General features: G+C 55.9%; 1 protein-coding gene across 1 annotated transcript in view; it reads right to left on the bottom strand.

The window, feature by feature from the left end:
* Positions 1-20,704, bottom strand: part of ENPP6 (ectonucleotide pyrophosphatase/phosphodiesterase 6) — a 73,026-nt gene that overhangs the window by 7,884 nt on the left and 44,438 nt on the right. Inside the window, exons 3-6 of the mRNA XM_028526914.2 lie at positions 19,398-19,509; positions 14,057-14,198; positions 13,058-13,237; positions 11,090-11,227 (exon numbers count right to left, since the gene is read on the bottom strand). Coding sequence (XP_028382715.1) covers positions 11,090-11,227; positions 13,058-13,237; positions 14,057-14,198; positions 19,398-19,509 — 572 coding nt within the window. The remainder of the gene's footprint in view (positions 1-11,089; positions 11,228-13,057; positions 13,238-14,056; positions 14,199-19,397; positions 19,510-20,704) is intronic.

Here is a 20,704-nt window from a genome sequence, read left to right as displayed (position 1 = left end):
GAGTCACACGGCTGCTGAGCGGCAGGTCTGGGACTGACACCCAGGTCACCTGTCTCCCTGTCCTTATGCACCTTTCACTAACCGAAGCCAGAGGTCACCGCAGTGCTCTTGTGGGCAGTGGACAGTGAGGGCCTCCCCTGTCCCTTGCCTCTCCGCTCCCTGGCTGGTGGCCGGTTATAAAGTGTAGGGAAGAGGTTTTGGAATTGGATCCGCGCGGGGTGAAGTTCCAGCTCGCCGCTCTCTAGCTCTGGGACCCGGGGCAAGCCACTTCGCTCCTCCGAGCTTCCGCTGCCCTGCGGAGGGTGATGACGCCGCCCCACCGGGATTTCCGAGCGTGGCACGGCTGCACACTCAGTGCCTGACACACGAGAGGTGCTCGCTGAACGGCCGCGGATGGCCACCAGATGCCCGGGCCGTGGGGCGGGCGCTCTGGCCCCGTGCGGCCGGGCGGGGGTGGCCGCGAGGGCTGCGCTCGCCTCTGCTGGTGCGGCTGTCACACCGCATCGCACGCCCGTCCGGCCTCAGCCCATACATCGCTCCCTGGCGTGACTGCCGGCCGAGTCGCACTGTTTCACTGACTCCCCGTTTCCTGCATCTCCACCCTCCCGCGCCCCTCCTCCTCCAGCTGAGCTCCTGCTTTTCCTTGGGACTGTTTCTGTTAACTCACCGTGTTTCTGACTGGTTGTGCCCTTTTCGCTCTTTCTCTGTCGGAGGGTTGCAACACGCCTCGACTCCGCTTCCGTGGCTAATGTGCTGGGAGGCTGCCCATGTCCCAGCCACGAGGTGGCCATTCCTGGAGCTCTGGGTGGGACGTGTTGTTCCTGATGACCTCACCAATGATGAGCCCCATAGGACGTGTGTGCCCCACCCCAGAGGGACAGGGGACAGGGAGGCGAAGGCCAAGTACCTGGTTAAAAAATTCCAGTCTACCCTGGCTGGTGTAGCTCAGCGGACTGAGCATGGGCTGTGAACCAAAGTGTGGCAGGTTTGATTCCCAGTCAGGCCCCATACCTGGGTTGCAGGCCACGGCCCCCAGCAACTGCACACTGATGTTTCTCTCTCTCTCTCTCTCTCCCTTCCCTCTCTAAAAATAAATAAACAAAACCTTAAAAAAAATTTCAGTCTAGATTCCACAGATACAGGGGCCGGCAGAAGTCACACCTGCTTGCGTGTGGTTGGTGGGGCAATAACATGGGTGTGATCATGTATAGTTGTAATGTGAACATTTCACCTAAAAGGCCACATGGTGTGCTTGAGTGTGAGATTGTTATGTTACAGAAATACATGCTTGTGATTTTGTAATAACCAGGGGCGTTATTTGTGCCGGACCCTGTACAAGCAATGAACATCTCAGCCCTAACGGTGACAGGGGAGCAGTCTGGTGACAGGGAAAACCACTAGTTTTTATGAAAGTGACAAGCGGCTTCAGTGAAACAACTGTTCTTACTGATTTTCAAAAGTAAGAGTAAACCGGCTGCTCGTGGGAGAAGCTAACCCTTTCGTCTAGGTGGCTGAACTGAATGCTTTGCCTGCAGGGCCCCAGTTTCAACATGGTGCATTGAACAATTGTTCCTCTCCTTCCTGCGGGCGCCCGTCACCCCCCTCCCGCATGCTTGCATGTGAGGTGGCACTGATGAAGTGTGCGTGTGCGTGTGCATGCGCGTCACAGACCAGCCTCCAGAGCAGGAGTCCCCCGCAGCCTGATGCAACCAATCCGACCCGCCAGGTCCAGGGACTGCCCCATAGCGCCACCTAGTGACAGCCCAGGGAGGTGCCCAGACCCTCCAGGTTTGGCCCAAAGTGAGCCAGGTAGAGGACTGGGCTGTGTCGGGGAGGGAGGAAGGGAGAACTCCTACGTCTGGGTCACTGAAAGAGCCAGGCCTGCTGTGGGGCGGGCAGCCAATTCCCAGAAGGTTCAGGAAACACGCAGTCCTTCTGACACATGTTGAGTCCTGTCTGCCCGGGGTGGCTCCCCACTAATAAAAAGGGGGGAATCCACCCTATGAAGGCAGTGAAGAAATGGGGTGTCATCGGTGAGAGGAATCCCAGGCAGGGTGGGGCGTCCCTGCCAGCACGTGGGAGAGGCACTGGGGGAAAGCTGTGTGAGTGTGAGCGTCTGTGGCTGTGAGTGTGAGCGTCTGTGGCTGTGAGTGTGAGTGTGAGTACATGCTGTGTAGTGTGTGTGGGGGTGAGTATACACAGCCGTGGGGCACTACAGAGGCTGCACAGGGACCTCTTAACCCAACAGTGGGCGGGCGCCGAGGTCCCCCAGCATCAGGGCCCTTGGGAATTCTGTTAGTGGGGACGGTCTGGCACCAAGGGGCCCCGAGAGGCCAGGAGACCCCGGGGACCTCCCACGGGAAATGCATCAGAAGAAAGCAGCTACCGGAGTGAGACTGTGGGAAAGAGCGAGAGGAAATGAGAATTGATTACCCTCGGGTGCTGGCCTGCCTGAGGTTACGCCAATCAAATAGGGTGACCGACTGTCCTGAAATCTGATGAAAAGAAAGGAAATGTGAACCCCTGTCTAGGTGTGTGAGGGGCCGACTGGATTCTCCCAGGACACGGTTATAACAGGAACCTCCCAGGGGCCGAAAGGGAGATAAATTTCTGAGTTCCTCTCAGGCTGGCAAGGGCACTCAATAATGTGTGGGTCGGCGGTGGCTTCGACTACAACCCTCGAGGAAGCGACAATAATGGGGCCCATTCTCACGCCGTTGCTGCTAGGGTCCAGAGCGAGCTTCAGTTCCTATTACAACTGCCATTTCTCAGACTTTGCAGCCTCTAGCTATTTTAAAGGCTCCTTCCAAGGGGCTTTCTGTTGGCGGGACCCCGCAGAGCCCTGGGGGACGGAGGTCACGAGCCTTGAGGCGTACGTGTGCCACACGCCACTGCGAAGAGATGTCCCTCCAACAGCCTCTCTCTCCGACTCGGAAGGGTCGCTCCGTCTAAAGCAGAATTTCGCCGCACAGGCCTCTGGCCCTGCTCTGACCCTGGGAAGCCTACTGCCACACACGGCCTGACCCTGGAAATGAAAAATGCCAGACAGCAAAGTCGGCAGGAGCGAGAAAAACAGAGTTCCTCGGGGCAGACAGGCGTGTTGGAGGACAGCACTGAGTGGATGGGGTTTTCTCCTCCTTTCTTTCTTTCCAGGGTCGTGTTTCCTGACGTGTGCCAGGGGTGAGGAGGGCATGCGTGTGTTCTCAGACGGCTCATGCGGACGGCCCTAATCACCTCCAGAAAGCCAGCAGCTTCCAGCACTCAACACCCGCCTTCCTGAAGCTCCGTGAGCCGGGCCTGCACAATACCACTCGGGCTGCCACCGACACTCAGCAGCCACGTTTCCCAGACTGTCCTCATGTCCCCAAACGTTCTGGGCCCGGGCCTGACTGCCAATCATCCACAGGCCTTAGAACGGAGGCTGGTGTGGCGTACCCTTTGCCAGCGTTCAAAATAAACCTTTCCTCCGGGGACGTGCGCTGGACTGCCTGAGAAGCCTGGCCCGAGTTTGCTGCATGTTTTTCTCCACGCAGAAGAGCGGCGAGGAGACACCGTGCTTCACGACCTTTCACCAGGGTCTGGCCACATCTGGCCGCCTTTTTGAGCACGGCGGCGTGAGGCGGACGCTGTCTGGAAGAGGCCACAGGAATCGGCCCTGAGACTAGAGGGACCGCAGGGAGCTGACGTGTCCTGCCCTTGGCCTCCAGCTGCGGGCTGATGGAAGCTCGGAGAATTCCATGAGTGGTGTCCACACCGTTTCCCCATTGAAGTCTCTTCTAGGGCTACTAATAATTAGCTCAAGTTCAAGGCCTGACTCAGCTTTCTTCTCTGTTTGCTTGGTTACTGATTTACAAACCTACAAACTGAACAACCAAGAATCTCAATATTTAACTCATATTTAATCTCAACAATGAATTCATTTAATTCGTATTCCACGAACAATCCTTGGCCATGAACTAGTTTTCCATGGAGGAAAAGGAAGGTTAAGATGCCACAGACCTGACCTCAAGGAGTTTCTAGCCCCGAAGGAAGAGTCTAAAAGCAGACAGACAAACACAGCCCCCGGGGGAGCGATTTGGGTTCTAGGAGAATTCCAAGATCGAGGAAGTTAGGGAACTTCGTGGGACAGATGGTGTTTGAGTTGGCCTTAAAGGGAGCCAGGGAGGAGGGGACACTCCGGGGATTGTCCCGACTGTGTATTGGGATGGGTGACGTTACCGGAACCCCTGCGTGCGGGCCTGGGGGCAGAGAGCACGGAGCATGTCAGGAGAGCAGTTACGCCTCTCCAACCATTTAAAAAATTCACCTGGACCTCGAACCAGACAAATCATTTCCACACACATGGCTACTGCGGTTCATGCGTGTGCAAATCATCCATGTTGGCAATAGGAAAGGGCGGGCCCAGGGCTTAGAAGAGAAAGAGGAAGCAAAGGGAACCGCTGAGCTGGCAGAGAGGGTTTTGCAGGCCTCCAGGAGCGAGAACGGAAGTGAATGGTAATGGCAGAACGTCTGTTGCGGCCGGTGCGAGGCAGCTCGTCTTGAGAACCGGGGGGCGAGCCTGTCCCTCTGAAACAGGAAGTCGGGGAGACGGCGAACACTTTGATGCCAGGCTTGGAGGACCTTTGCAAAACTGGGCGGACGGTGTGCTTCCTGGTTATACTTGGTTCAAGTCCTGCCTTGTCCTCCCCAGCTTGGTAACCTTAGGCAGGACATTTAAAACTTGGAGCCTAGTCAACTCATACAGTTGGGGTGGCAGTATCCACAATGCAGGGACAGTAACCAGGAGACACTTAATTCAAGGTAGCTATTAGTGCTGTTGTAATTATTGGCCAAAATTTTGAAAAAAAAATTCTCAATACATTTAACACCTACAAAATGTAAAATAACTCGATATGCGCATCATTGAAACTTTTGGAGGTGGTCGTGGGGGGTTCATTCTAAAGGTGCTGATGATCCCTGATAAGTGGAGATTGTTTTTACGGCACTCATTATGACTCACTGAAGGTGTAGGGAGTAACACCGATTGTCTCTGTATCTAGTGGGTGAATGAGGACTACAGGATTTTCGAAGGAACTGCTCGCCACCTCCGTTCCTCAACTCTTCCCCTTGAGTTGTGAGTGACAGAGTCCTGAAGGTGATGGTCACGGTGCTGCCCCGTTAGAACTGTTACCTTCCACTGTCCTACAGAGAGTACAGCGTCTTTGCCACGGCCTGGCCCATTTCTGCACCACCTCGCCCAGGCCCCTTTCCTCTCCTCACTCCCCTCCGTTGGCCACGTGGCCCCTTCTGTCAGTTCCTCTCATCCTTGAAACTCGCTCTTTCCTGCCTCTGATTCTCCAAGCATCTCAGTCCTTGGCGTGGAAGGCAGCACCCCCACCTCCGGCCCCCTGCCTATCTGAGGGATGACCACTCATCCTCCAGAGACCCTCTGCCCCCTCACGTCTCAGGGGGTCCTCTCCTCCCAGACGGTCTCTTCCAGAGTGTCGTTTGTGTTGTAACTGCACGCTCCTCCGTGTGCATGGCGTGCGTGCGTGCTTGCTCCATGTTTGGCTCCTTCCCTGGGCTGGGAGCCCGGGGAGGCCAGCAGCTCCTTCTTCCAGCCAGAATTAGAGCTTTGCCGGGTCACACGCAGTAGGCACTCTTCAAACATTTGCTGGACGTGGTAGTTGACTTTCTAGGCAGAACGTGGATGTTACGGCAGAGGAGAGTGTCCTGAGTTTGGCGGAAACCACCCCCTGAGTCTCCGCTCTCCAGTTCACTGAGTTGTTGCTCCTGACTATCCCACGTGCCAAGGGCATTTAGCATCTCTGGACCCGCTTCCCGAGGGACCTTGGACCACCCTAGACATGGTGACAACCAGGCTGCCCCAGTGCCTCCGGGGGAGGGGTGGGTGGGACATGGGGGCGTGACGGGGCTGTGGGAAACCGCCTGGGCTTGGCGTATGGGTCCCGCTTGTTCCAGGCTCAGACGCTCCAGTGGAGACTGTGACCCTCGTCCCCTGGCAAGGACAAGCAGTGGGAGCTTTCCAGAGGACAGTGCCCAGGTCTGAGGGGGACAGAGGAGGTGATGGCATCAGCTGGGCCCCCTATTTCCTTGTTTGGCTGGTGTGGAAGGCTGGGACCTGAGACCTCTGCAGGCTGCCTGGGTTTTGCTCCTTCGTTTTAGTTCTCTGAGAGCATGGTGGGGGGGGGGGGGGGGGACAGAAGGCAGAGAAAGGGCCAGCCCCATGGGAAATCCAGCCCGTGCACCAAAGGGTGCGGAGCAGAAGCAAGCTGCGGGGCCTCAGTGCCAGGAGCAGCGTCAGCAGTCACCCCGGGGAACCGAGCGGTTCCGAGCCACAAATGAAATCTGCTGTCCCGTCTTCCTCCTTTTCAGTGACAGTGCTCTAAACAAACGACCATTAAAAAAGACGAGACAAAATCTAACTCGGTGAAGTCTTCCTGTGAGAGCAGCCAGCTGCCGCAGAGTCTGCTAAACTTAAACGGGGGGCAAACAGTTGGTGTTTCTCTGGGACCGGAAGCAAAGTCGTGCAGGCTGCTGGCCCAGCAGCCGCAGGGAGCAAGGGAGAAGGGGATCCAGCCGTGTGGCCCCCAGCCCGCATCCGTGCGCCCTGACTCAGCTGCCTCCCGGGGGTCAGGGCCGCACCGGGGAAAACGTTTCTGGGCTCCCCGGACCCGGACCCAGGGGGAACCCCGGCAGGCCCGAGAGGCCTGCGCAGCCGCAGCAGCGGGCTCGGTGCCATCCGGCAGGACTGTGCGCTGGGACACGGGGGTGCACAAAACCCAGGGTGCCTTTGCCACGTGGGGAGGGACGTCGCAGACAGGCACGGGGGGAAGGGAGGGGCCCTGGCACAGCGCGGGAACAGGCGAGAGGAGGGAGTTTTCAATCCTCGGTGGTCAAGCAAGTGTAATAAAGAGCAGAAAGATGTGAAAGAAACACGTGTGAGGCTACAAGGAGACAGTGGGTGCTCCCGTTCCTAGGATTTGGGGGAGACAAAGAAATAGAACTTCAAGGCTATATCAAAGTCGAAATCAGAGACTATATTTTTCTACATGTGAGCCTGAAAAATAAAAAACCCACACATCTAACCGTAGGAGTAAAATGCCTGCAGCATTTCATTTAGGGAACTAAGGTACGAAAGGGAGTGATTACAGGAGACCTAAATTTCTCTCGGGACATACGGACAACCATGATTTTCCAGGGAACCCTTCGTGTCCGCGTGTTGCAGGCACCGCAAGTCCCGTTAAGGCCGCCGCTGGTTGTCCTTTCCTCTCTGGGTCGGCTGCCGGGGAGCTCAGAGCCACGTGGGTGTCCCACTGCATGTCTCGAATGTTCCTTTCTGGACCCACAGCATCCGCGAGGCAGAGCCACTGGGAGAATTATCACTAGGAGCCGGGGGGCACTTAATCCAAGGCAACTATTATTATTTCATCAGTGCTGTCGACCAACATTTCAAGGAGAAATTTTCCTTGATAGATTTCTTATCTACAAAGGGCGACGTCGCTATGTTCACGTCACTGAAACTTGGGGGGAGGAGTCACTGTCGAGCGCCTCCCGAGCCAGGTGTGATGAATGGAGGCCCGTTTCGCGGCAGACGGTTTTCGTAACTCAGTCACGTGACGCAGCCCTGACAGTCTGCGCGCGCAGCGGGTCAGCACTCACCTGAGGTTAGCACCTGTCCGAGCTAACCTCACTTTTTTCACGTCCTATATAGCTTCCCCTCCGATGGCTTTCCTTTCTAAAAAAAAGTTTCTGCCTCAAGTGTTTTAAAAAAAATTATCTGCTTTCTGAAATGATTGTGTGTATATTAAAAAGAGTTTAAGTAATCGCCAGTAGTTAGGCATTCTTTGTTTTTTAAGTTTACTTTTTATTTAAGTACGGTTGGTATACCATCTCACACTGGTTATATTAGTTTCAGGTATAAAATACAGTGATTCCACCTTTTTATACCTTACCATATAATCACTCCATGAATTTTAGGAATCACCTGTCACCTTGGAAACGCATCACAACGTCATTGACTGTGTTCTGGAAGCGAGGGGGTGGGGGATGTGTGGAAAGGGGGAGAGGATTGCAGGCAGTCTTTCCTGCTGTTGTCGTGGCTCCTCCCCCTTTCCTACACCATCCTGTGAAATGACGGGTGGCCCTAGTTCTGATTTACACAAACATACGTGTGTATGTGTCTGTGTATTTGTGCGATGCATACAAAAGTAATATAGTGTATAGGATAGTGTGCAGCTGCCATACGCTTCACCCTCAGAAGATGCTGGAACGTGCCCGTGTCTGCAGGGAAGCAGGCACTTGGAGTCGCTGCAGGGTCGGGGAAGGGCGTGACGGAAGCAGCGCCGGGGCAGGGGCAGGCACCACGGGGTTGTCACCGGGCTTTCCAGGGACCAGGAGCACTGTGCCCTTGCCATCCTTCTGAGTCCTTTGCTTGCTGCTCTAAGCTCTCAGGCCTAGTCCGCCTCCTCCCCAGCCCCGCCCCACTGTGGTCCGGTGGGCATGGCCTGCTGGCCTGTAGGTCAGCATGGCACCAGGTCTTAGCACCTCGGTGGACCCGAGGCAGGAACCCTCTAGCCAAGCTGGTGAGTTGGCTGATGACACCTAAGCAGAAGTTTGCTAGTGGGTTCTGGGCAGAAGTGGATTCACAGTGGAATTTAAAAAGTGTAAGCCTTGGGGCTTCTCATTTGCATGGGTTTCTTCCAGGTCCCTGCCCATAATTTTATCCTTATAATTGTATCCCCTTTTTTCTTAAAGAGAGACCCCTTCCCCAAATTTTACGATTGCCAGGGTCCCACAAAACCTGTATCTGCCTCTGAGGCTGAGATACATTTTTTTTTTCTCCCTGATAAAACTAATAGATATATAAGAAAAAGCCACACCCCTTCTTTCTTGCTTTGGGATAATGGAAGGGATGTGACGCTTGGAGCTACAGCAGCCATCTTGTGACCCTGAGGGGAAAACCTAAAGAATTACAGAAGAGCCAGCCCAAGGCCTTGATACCACTGAGCTGCTCATAAACCAACCGTGCAACGGCCTACCTCTAGATTTCTATTTATATGAGATAATAAATCTCTATTATTTAGACCACATTTATTCAAGGGGCCTATGACTTATAACCAAGAAGATCTTGACTGATACCCCGGGGTCCCCCGTCACTGTGTTAATCACTCATCAGAAAATCATGCCACGTCCAAGATGCCGTGTCTGCCTTCCAGACTGAACATTCCCCGGCAGCCGCTGCGGCTGGAGCGGCCTCACTTGCGTCTGTCCTGTCCTCCTGGAGGGGTGCAGGGCCTCACCCCCAGCACCTCATTACTTGTCCATACTCTTAATGATGGCTTCTGGCACTGCCACCGTCCCTACCTAAGCCTGTTTTCCTGTGAATGACCCCAAATCACCTCTGCCTTCTGACGACCTCCCTCCGTACCAGGAAGCAGCCTCTCGGGGCGGCTGAGTTCAGCTCGGTATGAGAAAGGGAGCAGGAAATACACCGTCGTGCTCAGAAATGAGTGCTAGCCAACTGTGAATGAACTCGTCTATTCGCTTTAAAAACACAACAGAAGTTCCAGCAGAATGTTCTAAGTTGAATGAGTTTCAGGAATAAAGCCTTTTGCACAACTCGGAAAAGCTGGCTTCACAGAACGAAGTTGGACAGACCCCCCCCCCTCCCCCGCTCAACGGCGTGCATGCTCCATGCGAAATCCGGAGAAAACCGCTCCAGGTGAGAGTGCCGGGAGCTGGGAGCACCCTTGTGCCAGGTGAGTCTCATCTCAGGTAGTGAGGCAAAGCCAAGAGGGGCATTTTGGCTTGTAGAGAGCGTGAGGGGCAGAGGTGAACTTCTTGGAGACTTTTGAAGTTGCACGGCCTGCTCTGGCCACGTAGCTCAGTTGGGTGGAGCCACGTTCTGTGACTCAGCAGGCTGCCGGTTTGATTCCCGGTCAGGGCACGTGCCTGGGTCGCGGGGTTTGATTCATGGTCAGGGTGCATACAGGAGGCAGCCAGTCAACGTTCCTCTCTCACATCGATGTTTCTCTCTCTCTCCCTCCCTCTCTCTCTCAGATCAATCAATCAACACAATTTTAGAACCACTCGGCCTAGGAAGCCGAGTCTGCAGAGAGCACCCCTCGGCCCGGGGACAGCGCCGCCGACAGTGCTGACCACGTCTGCTCTGTTTCCTCGGTGGCCCGGTGCTTCTCCGCCTGAGCGCCCGCAGGGACAGCTCAGTCCTCCTGAGTGACTGACCTGCGTGTCCAGGGACCCCCGTTGTGCCCCACCTGGGCCCCTAGATGTCCCCGCATTTGCCCACTCACCATCTCTGATCTCTCTGGCAGGCTCAGTACTAGTCTTAGGCATCCTACTCCGGGGGTCTCGGCCGGCTGTGCCAGCACCTGCCACCCCCCCCCGCCCCGCCAAGTCTGCTGTATTGCAGCCCACCTTCCCACTCATGTCTACAGGAACCCGGGCCCTCTTTGGTGCTCTGAACAGGGCGGGACCACAATTCCCCAAAGGGCTGGGCCTTCTCGTGCTGGCCCAATATCAGAAGCTGATCAAAGAGTCTGATGACCTTGGCGTCCGGGCCAGCAAGGAGGAGGCCACTGACGTCATTTGGGCACAGGGTGACCACAGTTTGGGCCCCAAATGCAAGACAATCTCCTCTGTAACATCAGGGTGGCGAATGGACAACCCAGATCTACAGAGTGCTGGGCGCCCAACACTTCTCTTAAAGGCAAAAGCGAAGCTGAGCGCCTGTTTTCCGCTGCCCTAAAGCAGCTGCTCTGGTTCACACTGCCGTGCCCTTTAAACCCAGTCGCTCACACTGTAGCCCAGGTAACTGCCTTAGGGTCCACTCGTTAAAACAGGGCGGGTCTGGGGCCCTGCTGGCTAAACCGAGACTCCAGGGCCGAGCCCACAGCTTCTGTCTGAGCCCCCTGGCCACGCCTCTTGATCCTCTCAAGAGCGAAGTGATGCAATGAACAACCCTCGAGTGCAAGCAGATCTCTGCAGTGTGAAAGCTGCGTACTCGTGTACCTTTGCTTGTCTGACAGAAGTCGTCTGCTGACTACCTTGTCATACATTTTACAGTTACCTCGGTTATGAACCATCCTTCGTCGGCCACTAAGGTCAAAGGAGAGACGAACTTCCCGTTCTTGTAGTGGAAGCGGCTGGGTATGTCTTCCTTCTCGTACGTGGTCATGTGCTCCACCGCCCTCAGTTTGGCGTACACCTGCAGAGGAAGTCGAGAGTGGCCAGTGTTTCATTCCCCTTCTAAATATATGTGAGCATTCATCAGACCTGGAGGAGAGGGAGGAGCTTATAAAATCAAAGAAAGCGGATTTGTTCTTGGACTTAACCTACAGCTCCTCCTACCGTGCTTGAATCTTAAAAGCACTAGTGGTCATTCACCACTGATGGCACGGCAAACTCTGTGCATATATTCCCAGTATTTAACAACCACTTAAGTGTTTATGGCGAAACAACAGATAGATGCAACTAGGCACAAACGAGAAACTTCTGTGTGTTTCAGGAAAGAAGATGGCTCTCCGCAGTAGGACTGAAGCAGCCCTCACACATGCGCACCTGGAGGCACGTAGAGGGATTACACCGCAAACTGGAACAGCCCCAAAGCCCAGCCACAGTGGAAGGGACACGTGAATCATGGTGTGTCTTGGGGGTGGAATACTACACAGCAGTGAAAAGGGATGGGTTGCAGCTACACAGAACACCCGAGAGAATCCTGGGGATTTCAGTTGCAGACAAAAAAAAAGTTGCAGAAGAATACAAGACGAGAGTTTCCCTACCATATAAAGTTCTAGTAACTACAAAACTAAAGACCCTGTATGGTAAAATTATAAGGAGAATTAGGGAAATGATAACCCCACATGTAGAACACGGGTTTTCCCTGAGGCGGCCGCAAGGGTGAGGGGTCTGAGGAAGGCGCCCAGGAGTCAGCACGGGGTTGGCGGTGTCCTGTTTCTTACCTGCTTACTGAATCTAAGGTGTCACCGCAACATTATCCTTTCACACATATTTTATAAAATTTGTTTGGTGCCTACTAAATGATAAAGGAACACATTACAAACACTTATGTCAAGACACTAAAATACAGCGAAAGGGAAAATGATGGAATCAGGCACCCCTGAGATCAGAGAAAGCGGATTTGTCCTGGGACTGGACCTACAGCTCGTCCTGCCGTGCTTGAATCTTAAAAGCACTAGTGGTCATTCCCCACTGATGGCACGGCAAACTCTGTACATATACTCCCAGTGTTTAACAAGCCCCTCGCTCCTCCTCGCTTTCTCAGGGTGACTCGCCAAGTTCTGCCAGATATACTTAGTGTTTGGGAGGAAGGGTAAGTAGAGGCCTACTGATCTCGGGGTGCCGAGTTCCCGGCGGGCAGTGACTGAGGGGAGCGAGCTTGGTCTCACACCCTCTGGGAACCTCCCCCTTTGATGGTGGCAATGGTAATAAGTGACACGTACGTCGTCCTCACAGCGAGCCCTGCATGCGTCTGTGTGCATGCTTCACTGCAGCCCGGGAAGGAAGCTACGTGGACATGGACACGTGGACAGAGAAGCGGCACAGGGGCCGGTCAGGGAGCCGCCCGGTCGTGACAGAGCTGGGACCTGAGCCCCCACAGTGTGGGTCCTGAGATAAGGCGCTGGCCCACAGCACGCAGGGCCTCGGCCGGCTCATTCATCACCTTCTTATCTCTGGGTCCCTGAAGGACACAGTGCAGACAGGTGGCTGTCTTCCAGGGAAAGAGCATTCATTCTGTGGGCGCATCTGATTTGGCCCGAGAAGTGCTGCGTCGGGGCCAATAATAAAACAGCCCCAGTCAGGGCTGAGCACTCAGCATGCTCCGCACTGTCCATCCTCCATCTCATGTAGTTGCCACTACCATTCAGGGCGGTGGGTGCCAGCACGCCCACCTCGGGGAAGAGAACAGAGAGATGGGGAGGGTGAAACCTTGACGGGGTCACCCAGCCGCTCTGTACGGCACAAAGACCAAGTCCACAAAGAGCCGCCCGCCCTCCCCCATCGTGGGGCCTCTTGCCTCCGAGTGCCTCCCTGGCGCCGGCCAAAGGCTCACTACAGGCCCGCGGTCCTTCACTTGCTGCAGGTCGGCCAGGCTGATGTACCGGTCCAGCTCAATCACTTTGTCCATCCAGAAAATGTCCGTCATTCCGTGATCCGAGAAGATGATGACGTTGAGCTTGTCCTGCAGCCCCCGCTCCTGTGGGTGGACACAGGCGGTCACGACAGCACCCGCGGAGAGACAGAGAGAGAGAGACAGAGACAGAGACAGAGAGAGAGAGAGAGGCAGAGAGACAGAGGGAGAGACAGAGAGACAGAGAGAGACAGAGAGAGAGACAGACAGAGAGGCGTGCTCTGGGAAAGTTGTTGCGTAAAGAGGTGTTTTAAACTATGCATTCTGGGAAAACAACACTTCCCAATCCTGAATTCCATCATCTCCTCTTCCCCCCATGACACAGCTCGAAGTGTCGGCAGAAGCACTTTGCGGAGGGGCTCGGGGCGGCCCGGCCCCCCGCCCCATGGCGCTGCAGACCACACACACGGGCCTCCCGCCTTGCCAGGTGCCCATGTGCTGTCATCTTTGGCTCTTCCACCACATGCGTGTGGTTGGTGATGTGAGAGCTGTCACTCACCCACTTCACAGGTGAGAAAATAAAGCCCTGGACCGTTTTTTTAAAATAATCCCTTGCTTAAAGAGTCCTTCAGCCAGGATGTGGGATGTGGCGGAAGGAGAGAAGGGGCCCAGGCCCGGCTCCTTGCCCAGGCCAAGCCGGCTTCCAGACTCCCTAGCTTTGGTGCGGAGCCGGGCCGCCTCGCCAGCTGAGCCGGCTCAGGACACAGGTCTGAGCTGTTTCCCGCCCGCCTGCCGGCCTGTGACACGGGGGTCTCCTGGTACCTGAAAGGCGTGTGCGAAGGGCAGGAGAGAAGGCACTGGGGGTGGGGGGGGGCGGACAGTCGAGGAGACAGAAGGAGACTGACCAGAAGGCAGGGTAGCCCGGGGGCCCGTGTTTTTGGTCACCTGGATCCACTGGGTCATGTGCTTGAAGATGGTGTCCACGGCCCTCAGGGCGTCCTTCCTCTGCGGGGACGAGGGCCCGTAGTGGTGGCCTTCCACATCGATGCGCTCATGGTAGATGGCGGCCATGTCGGCCCGGCCACTCCTGGGGGTGGGGGGAGAGGGGGCAGGCCAGCTGAGAGAGGCCCTGCCGGCCTTTTCAGCTCTCACCCGGCAGGCAGCCGGTCCCCCGTGAGGGCCAAGCAAAGCTGACCCCTTAAAATGCACCCGGTGATACGGGCCAGGCGGGCACTGGACATGTCGGGGGACTCACTGTGTGTGTGAAGCACATACTCATCTAACTACTACGCTGGGCGCCTAAAACCAACACAGCATAGTAGTCCATGGAAAACAGTAAAGAAGAAGCTACATCTTAAACACACGCACATACGTGTGGTGGCGTGGTCTCCCCGGGGTGGCCCTCCCACACTCACTCAGAGCACGGGCAATGGAGGAACGTGCGTGCTCACAGCCTGCCGCGCCCTGGGCCCAGCTGTCCCCACGGGCACCGAAGCAGCCGCACAGTCGCTCACACGGTGTGGTTCACACGGCCGGGCTCGCACGCCCCGCCTGCCCCCCAGGTCTCGGGGGAGATGTTGCCTCCTCCAGGAAGCGGGCTCTGAAGGAGCCCCCTGCCGGGCGCTCCCGTAGCACGTTAGGTTCATCTCCAGTTGTGAGTTTTCATCCCGGCCGCAATTGTCCACTTGTGCGTCCCTCTCACTCTCTAAATTGCACGAGTCCCTTCCCCCCGGGGCGGTGCTTCATCCTCGCAGCTCGCACCTAGGGTCTGGCACACGGCAGGCGCACCGTGACTGCCAGTGGATGGATAACCGCAGCGAGCGCTCCGTGAGTGACAGTTCCTCCGGGCCAGCACAGCGGTGAGGGCTCCCCCAGGCATCCTCAACGGCCAGCACCGCACACTAGCCAGGCAGAGAGGTGCAGCCGAGGCCCAGACCAGGTGGGGTGGACGCCAGCGCCCCGAAAGGTCTCAGCAGCCCACAGCGCATCCTGCTTAGCCCGGCTGGTCCCGTGGAAGCGCTTCTCGTGCTCTTACAGGAGTCCCAGCCGCCCCAGGAAGGCCGGCGGGAGACGCGGCAAAGGCAGCACGGTGAAACTCAGAGTCCTTTTCATGTGTCCACGCACAGGCCCGTGTCTGCGGGTCGGACGGGCCTCTGAGTCCTGGAACTACGGTCAGGGAAAGGCGTCCCTGTCGAAAAGCGTGTGCGTACCATGCAGATGAAGGGACAGAGCAAAGCCACCCAAGGCCTCCCAGACCCCGGGGGCAGGGCTACCTGGAGACGCGCACCTGTCACCTCCACGGTCAGGGCGCTTCACCAGCCTGGGCTCGAGAATGTCCCCGTCCACGTCATCCACTGCACTGTCCCCGGAGAACATTCTGGTGTTGTCACCACGCAGAAACATCATTCCTTTAACTCGACCCTTTCTCCTTTCCAGTCTGTCCACTCCCTTCCTTAACCATTGGCCTCTTAGGACCTCAGACTCTGGTCAGCATGAAACTGTCTTGAGGACAAAGCCTCAGGTCTGTTGACCGCAGAGACGGAGTGTCAGTCAAGCCGGAGAGAACATCTTGGCGTCGGGGGTGTTTCGGCCCCAGGCCCCGAGGGCAGAGCTGACCCTGCAGACCACGCCCCCGTGAACCGGACAGAGCGAGGCGGGGGCTGACCTCAGGACCTGATACAGTGATCGCCAACCGCCTGCCCTGGCCCCAGCCAACCAGCAGAGGCCGCCACCCCAGGTCCTTTAGCCACCGGGAGTAATAATTTTTCTCCTACATGAGCCACCCCCTGGAAGCCATCCGGGAGCCAGTCTCGGGACACGGGCTCACCTGTGACTTGGGCTGGGCGCCATTTCCCCGACTAATAAACCCTCTCTCCCTCCGCTGCAAACTCCTGTTCCCATTTGACTGGGCTTTGATGCACACAAACAAATCGGCCCCTTGAGTTCTGGTACGGTATCTTTCTTCACTGCGGTCGGTCGTCATTGCCAAGGGCACCCTCTAATGATGCTGTGATGTCCCACCGCCTGCCCTGAGGTGTGCTTCATTCACCGTGTTGAGGGCACATTGCTTTCATGCTAAGCAAAATTGCTAGCCAAACGTCCTTTTCTCTTTTTAGAACGAAATAAATTGGCCCCTCTTTACAAATGTCATGACCAGCACCTTGCACGCGAGGATGGGGTTAGGTTGTTAGTGAGGTGTTTATCACAGGTGATAGTGTCATTATTCACACTCGCTAATGTGTGAATGACTAACCCTCGCTCTCCCGGCCACCAGAGACAGCAGGGAACAACAGTCAGTTTGAGGTCACTTGAAAAGCCACTGCGAGCGTGTGGGTGATGGGTAAACGCCCTTCCTGTGTAATGGCATTTTCACGCATTCCCCTAAATTCTTTTTGAGGCCCCAGTTCATTACACCGATGGGCAATGGCACCTCCTCCACCTCTACGTCTGAACACATGGAACCTTCCAGAACAGTCATTTCCCCGAAGAAGCCCCACAGCATGCAGATGCTTTGTGCACTCGCACGCACAGCACCCAGGTGAGCGATTCGCAGAGTGGTGCCTACGTGTAGGTGCGGGGCTTGTGTGCGGAGGACCTTTCTCACACCAGGTCCCTGCTGCAGCCAAGTTCAATGAAATGCTTCTAAGTCACTTCGTCTTAGACACCTCGCTCCACGGCAGCAGCCCCTGGGCTGGTTTCCTTCAGGCTACCTGCCGTATTCACAGACCTCCATGTGATCTGAGGGCCAGGAATTCCCACAGGTGGGTCTGCTGGCTCCGTGTCAGGAGGCTGTCAGGTCCAGATGCTGGCGGCGCTGGGTGTGGGGTGCCTGGGGGAGGGGTTTCTACACGTGCCTCTCGCCAGAGGCTGCGAGGCTGGGTCTGTCGGATTCACCCGGGACCTGCGTCTTCAGGGGCTGGGAGCTCTCGCCTGTCTGGAGTGGAGCTGACAAGTTCAGGGTCGCCAGCTGCTCTCCACCTGGGCCTGGGCTCCATCACCGGCCAGCTCATCTGTCACGGCGCGGCCCAGTGAGGAGCGATGGGTGGGAATGCCTGCAGACCCGGGGCTGGCTATGTACAGCTTCCAGGTCCAGGAACCGCGCCAGAAGGACATGTGGTCATCGGTTACCTGAGAGCTGCGAGGGGCCCCTAGTCCTGGGGTTTCGGGGACACGCGGGTCTCCCGTCACCTCAGGATTCTGTCCAGACTTCTTCCCAATGTAAAAAGTTCATACTGTCACCGTTCATCCATTTTCCCAACAGATACAGGTTGGAAAGAGAAAGAGGTGGGAGAGAGAAACGGAGGCAGTTGAAAGGAATGGTTACAGTTGCTGACTGTTCACAAAAAGAATACAAAACTTACAAATACGGCCAAAAATACAACTGCCTGCCGTTCCAGGGCGGTACAAGAGCAGCATCTAACGAGCCTACTCACAGGCCAGCAGACGTAACGACTGGTTCGAGCCCCGTACGGTTAGCTGCCGCCCTGTAGAAGGGGGCAGGATGAAGTAACTTTTGTCCGATAAGACAGCCGTTCCCAAAATCATGGTTGGATTGTCCTTGAAATTATTAAGCATTTCTGCATTTAATAATAATTACATCTAATAATAATAATGATGATGATAGAGTGATTCTCTCTCATCCTTTCCCTTCGTTGGTGTCTCTTACAGCCTCCCTTTAACCAGCCTGGTCATCTCCTGAAGCATCCTGTTGGAAGCATCCGTGCTCTTCCCTGGCCCCGTTCCTCTGCACCAACGTGGCCCACGTGCACAGGCAGCACCTGACACGTGTGTGACTTGGGTCGGTGAAGCCCGCAGAGCACTGGGGGCCAGGCCCAGGTCAGACGTGGCCGCCGGTCAGTCCTTCCTGCACAGACATGGGCAGTGTCCGGGCTGACGTGCACCCGGTGCCGAAATGCTGTCCCCGGCGGGACTCCACGGTCAAGAACTTCACTGCCTCCCCTGCCTTCTGTTAAAGCCCGTCGGTCCTGCGTCCCTCTCTCTGCCCCTCCAGCTAATGGCAGTTGACAAAGACACTGTAAATAAGCGGCACTGACACGGAGAAGTGTGTGTATATTGTGTTTGTGTTTGCACACTGGTGTGTGAGAGCCCTGAGCGCTCTTCTTAGTACAGCTAGGAACTGGAGGCTGAGCTGGAAGAGGTGCATGCAGCATTCTAAATACACTCCCTTGTTTCGGGCTGTCCGCCTGCGACAGCGGGCTGCACGCTGGGAGACCCCGCGCTGTCACGGCCAGACGGACGTGAGAAAGACCGCTCTCCCAAACAGGGTGTTGCATCATTTGGTGGTGTTTGTGGGACCACTGTGTTCCAAATTTCCCTGTTTGCCGGGGCAACAGACAGCAGGGATGGCCAGCCTTTGTCTGCCTTGGAGAGAGCCTCACGTAGACCCAGCCCTATCTCCCCGAGGTCCAGCTTTGCCCATCAGCTGCGCCTGCCATGCCGCTCAGCCTCGTCTGCACAGACTTTGTGGGCATCACAGGTCGTCCCCACAGTTCGGCACTCCCGGGGAGAAGGGGAAAGCAGAGCGGGGAGGAGGCAGGGGCGTGCAGCCTGAGTTACAGACCCCGTGGTGGGACACATTTACTCAACGGCTACTTCCCCCAGACCCTGTTCCTTCCCTCTGCCTACCTCCCCCTAGTCTCCCAAAATTTTAATTTGTTCCTTCTCAGTTTTTAAGTATTTTAAACTCATTTTCTCACCAACCTGTTGCTCAGAGACAGAACCTGCATGTGCCCCAGAAGAGACCCCACGCAGGAGACCCACTCAGTGGCCCAGGTGACCCCACGTCCGGCCCTGGAAACGTAAGAGCCCAGCACCCTCAGCCTCTGGGCTGCCGATTTTCCGTGTAGAGCCCCACCTGGCGACCCACTGACGGCCACTTCCAGTGACCTCTGAAACTGACGTGCGGCTTTGCCCTGACCCGTCTCGTTGGTCGCATGTCCTGACAAACTCTCCTGTGCCGTTCAGGGCGGCATTCCTCATTTCTGCATCTTTTCAAACCGGGTGTTGCGTTCTAATACGCTGAGTGCTTTGTGCATTCCCAAGAAGAGGGTTAGAGGAAGCCGCTGTCTGAACCTGTTTCACCGCAGATCCTCCCTTGTTGCCAAATACGTATTAATGTCTCCTGAGATGCCAGCACTCCCCAAACCGCCACCTCTCCGAGACGCCGTTCCACCTGCACCAGGCCTTCTCCGCTCACGTTAGCGCTCACGGTTGGTCCTGGAAACGAGCAAGGGTGACGGCGCGGCCGGGCGGCCGGGACACTTACTTGAAGGCGTCGAGCGCGTCGCTGACTGCGTTGGCGAAATTGATGTCCGTCGGGACGTTCTTGTACTCCAGGCAGTAAGTGGGTCTGACGCCGAGAATCTCCACCTCGCAGCCTGGGAAGGAGGGAGACGGTCCACGGTTACTTTCCTCGGGAATCGAGGCAGGGCTGCGAGCCTCTTTCACGAGGTCAGCCCCACCAGTCGAAGTAAAATTGTGCCCGTTTTCATGAAATGGTGGGACTCCGTGCTGAAGAGAGGTCGAGCTACCCGTCGTTTTGTTTAACTGGAGCACAGGTTCTGGAAGGTCATTGCTACCTACGCAACCCCGGGTGTCCCCTGCCAGGGACTAGCAAAAACGAGTCAGTAATTGTCTTTCCCAGTTTTCAAACTTGAAACAAAAAATTAGGACACAGAAATGTCTCAATTAAAACATTTTTCCTATACAGTTTTTCATAACTACCACTTCTCCTACGGTACCTTTGCCTACTCTAGAATTAAGTATTAGGTGGTATCCGATGAGTCCAGGAATAATAAATCAGTATTTCCCTAGTCTAACTGGACCTACAGGGACAGCCCTACATGAGCAAGCCTAGAGGTCACAGAGTGCAAGCAAGGACTCTGAGCCATGACCTTGGCCCTCCCAAAACAGAGTAAAAGAATAAAAGGCATCCAGCTGTTAGGAGTCGCTATGGCCCCAGCTTCTCCGGCCCAGGCCCCCGGAAAGTAGAAGCAGTTGCCCTGAGGAAGAGACACCCAACCTTCTCAGGATGCAAGGCAGGGGAAGGATGAGCCAGATTCAGTTTGAATTAGTGGGGTGCATTTGTTGGGCACCTACTGTGAACTAGTGACTACGTTCAGACACGGTGGAGACAGAAATGGGTCAGTCAGAGGCTCCAACCTGGAGCATCCCAGAGGAGTCCTGTCTAAGTGACACACACACCTACTGGGGGGTGTGGGGACTCGGATGAGGCGCGCTTCCTCCTGGGAGCCTTCCTTGCATGCCCACGTTGGGCTCAGTCTTACAGGCGGCATCTAGCCAGTGCATTGGGGCAGGGGGAGAAGGTGGCGGTGGAGGCAGGAAAGAAAAGGACATCCCAAGCAAAGAGAGCAGCAGAAGCAAAAGCTCAAAGTTAGAAACAATAAGGTGTGTGTGGAGAGCTGTCAGCAGAGCACAGGCCCAGACCAGGGCTATCAGGAGACCAGATGGTGAGCTCTCTGTGGCCCAGGGAAAATGATTTCCAAGGTGGAAGTGAGTGAACGTGGGACAAGCTGGGAATGTGGGGAGAAGGGAACGTCTCTGTCAAGAAAC

This window comes from Phyllostomus discolor, chromosome 11, assembly GCF_004126475.2.
Source record: "Phyllostomus discolor isolate MPI-MPIP mPhyDis1 chromosome 11, mPhyDis1.pri.v3, whole genome shotgun sequence".
Taxonomy (NCBI): domain Eukaryota; kingdom Metazoa; phylum Chordata; class Mammalia; order Chiroptera; family Phyllostomidae; genus Phyllostomus; species Phyllostomus discolor.
The sequence above is the reverse complement of the archived record's forward strand: the minus strand, read 5'-3'. Positions and strand labels throughout refer to the sequence as shown.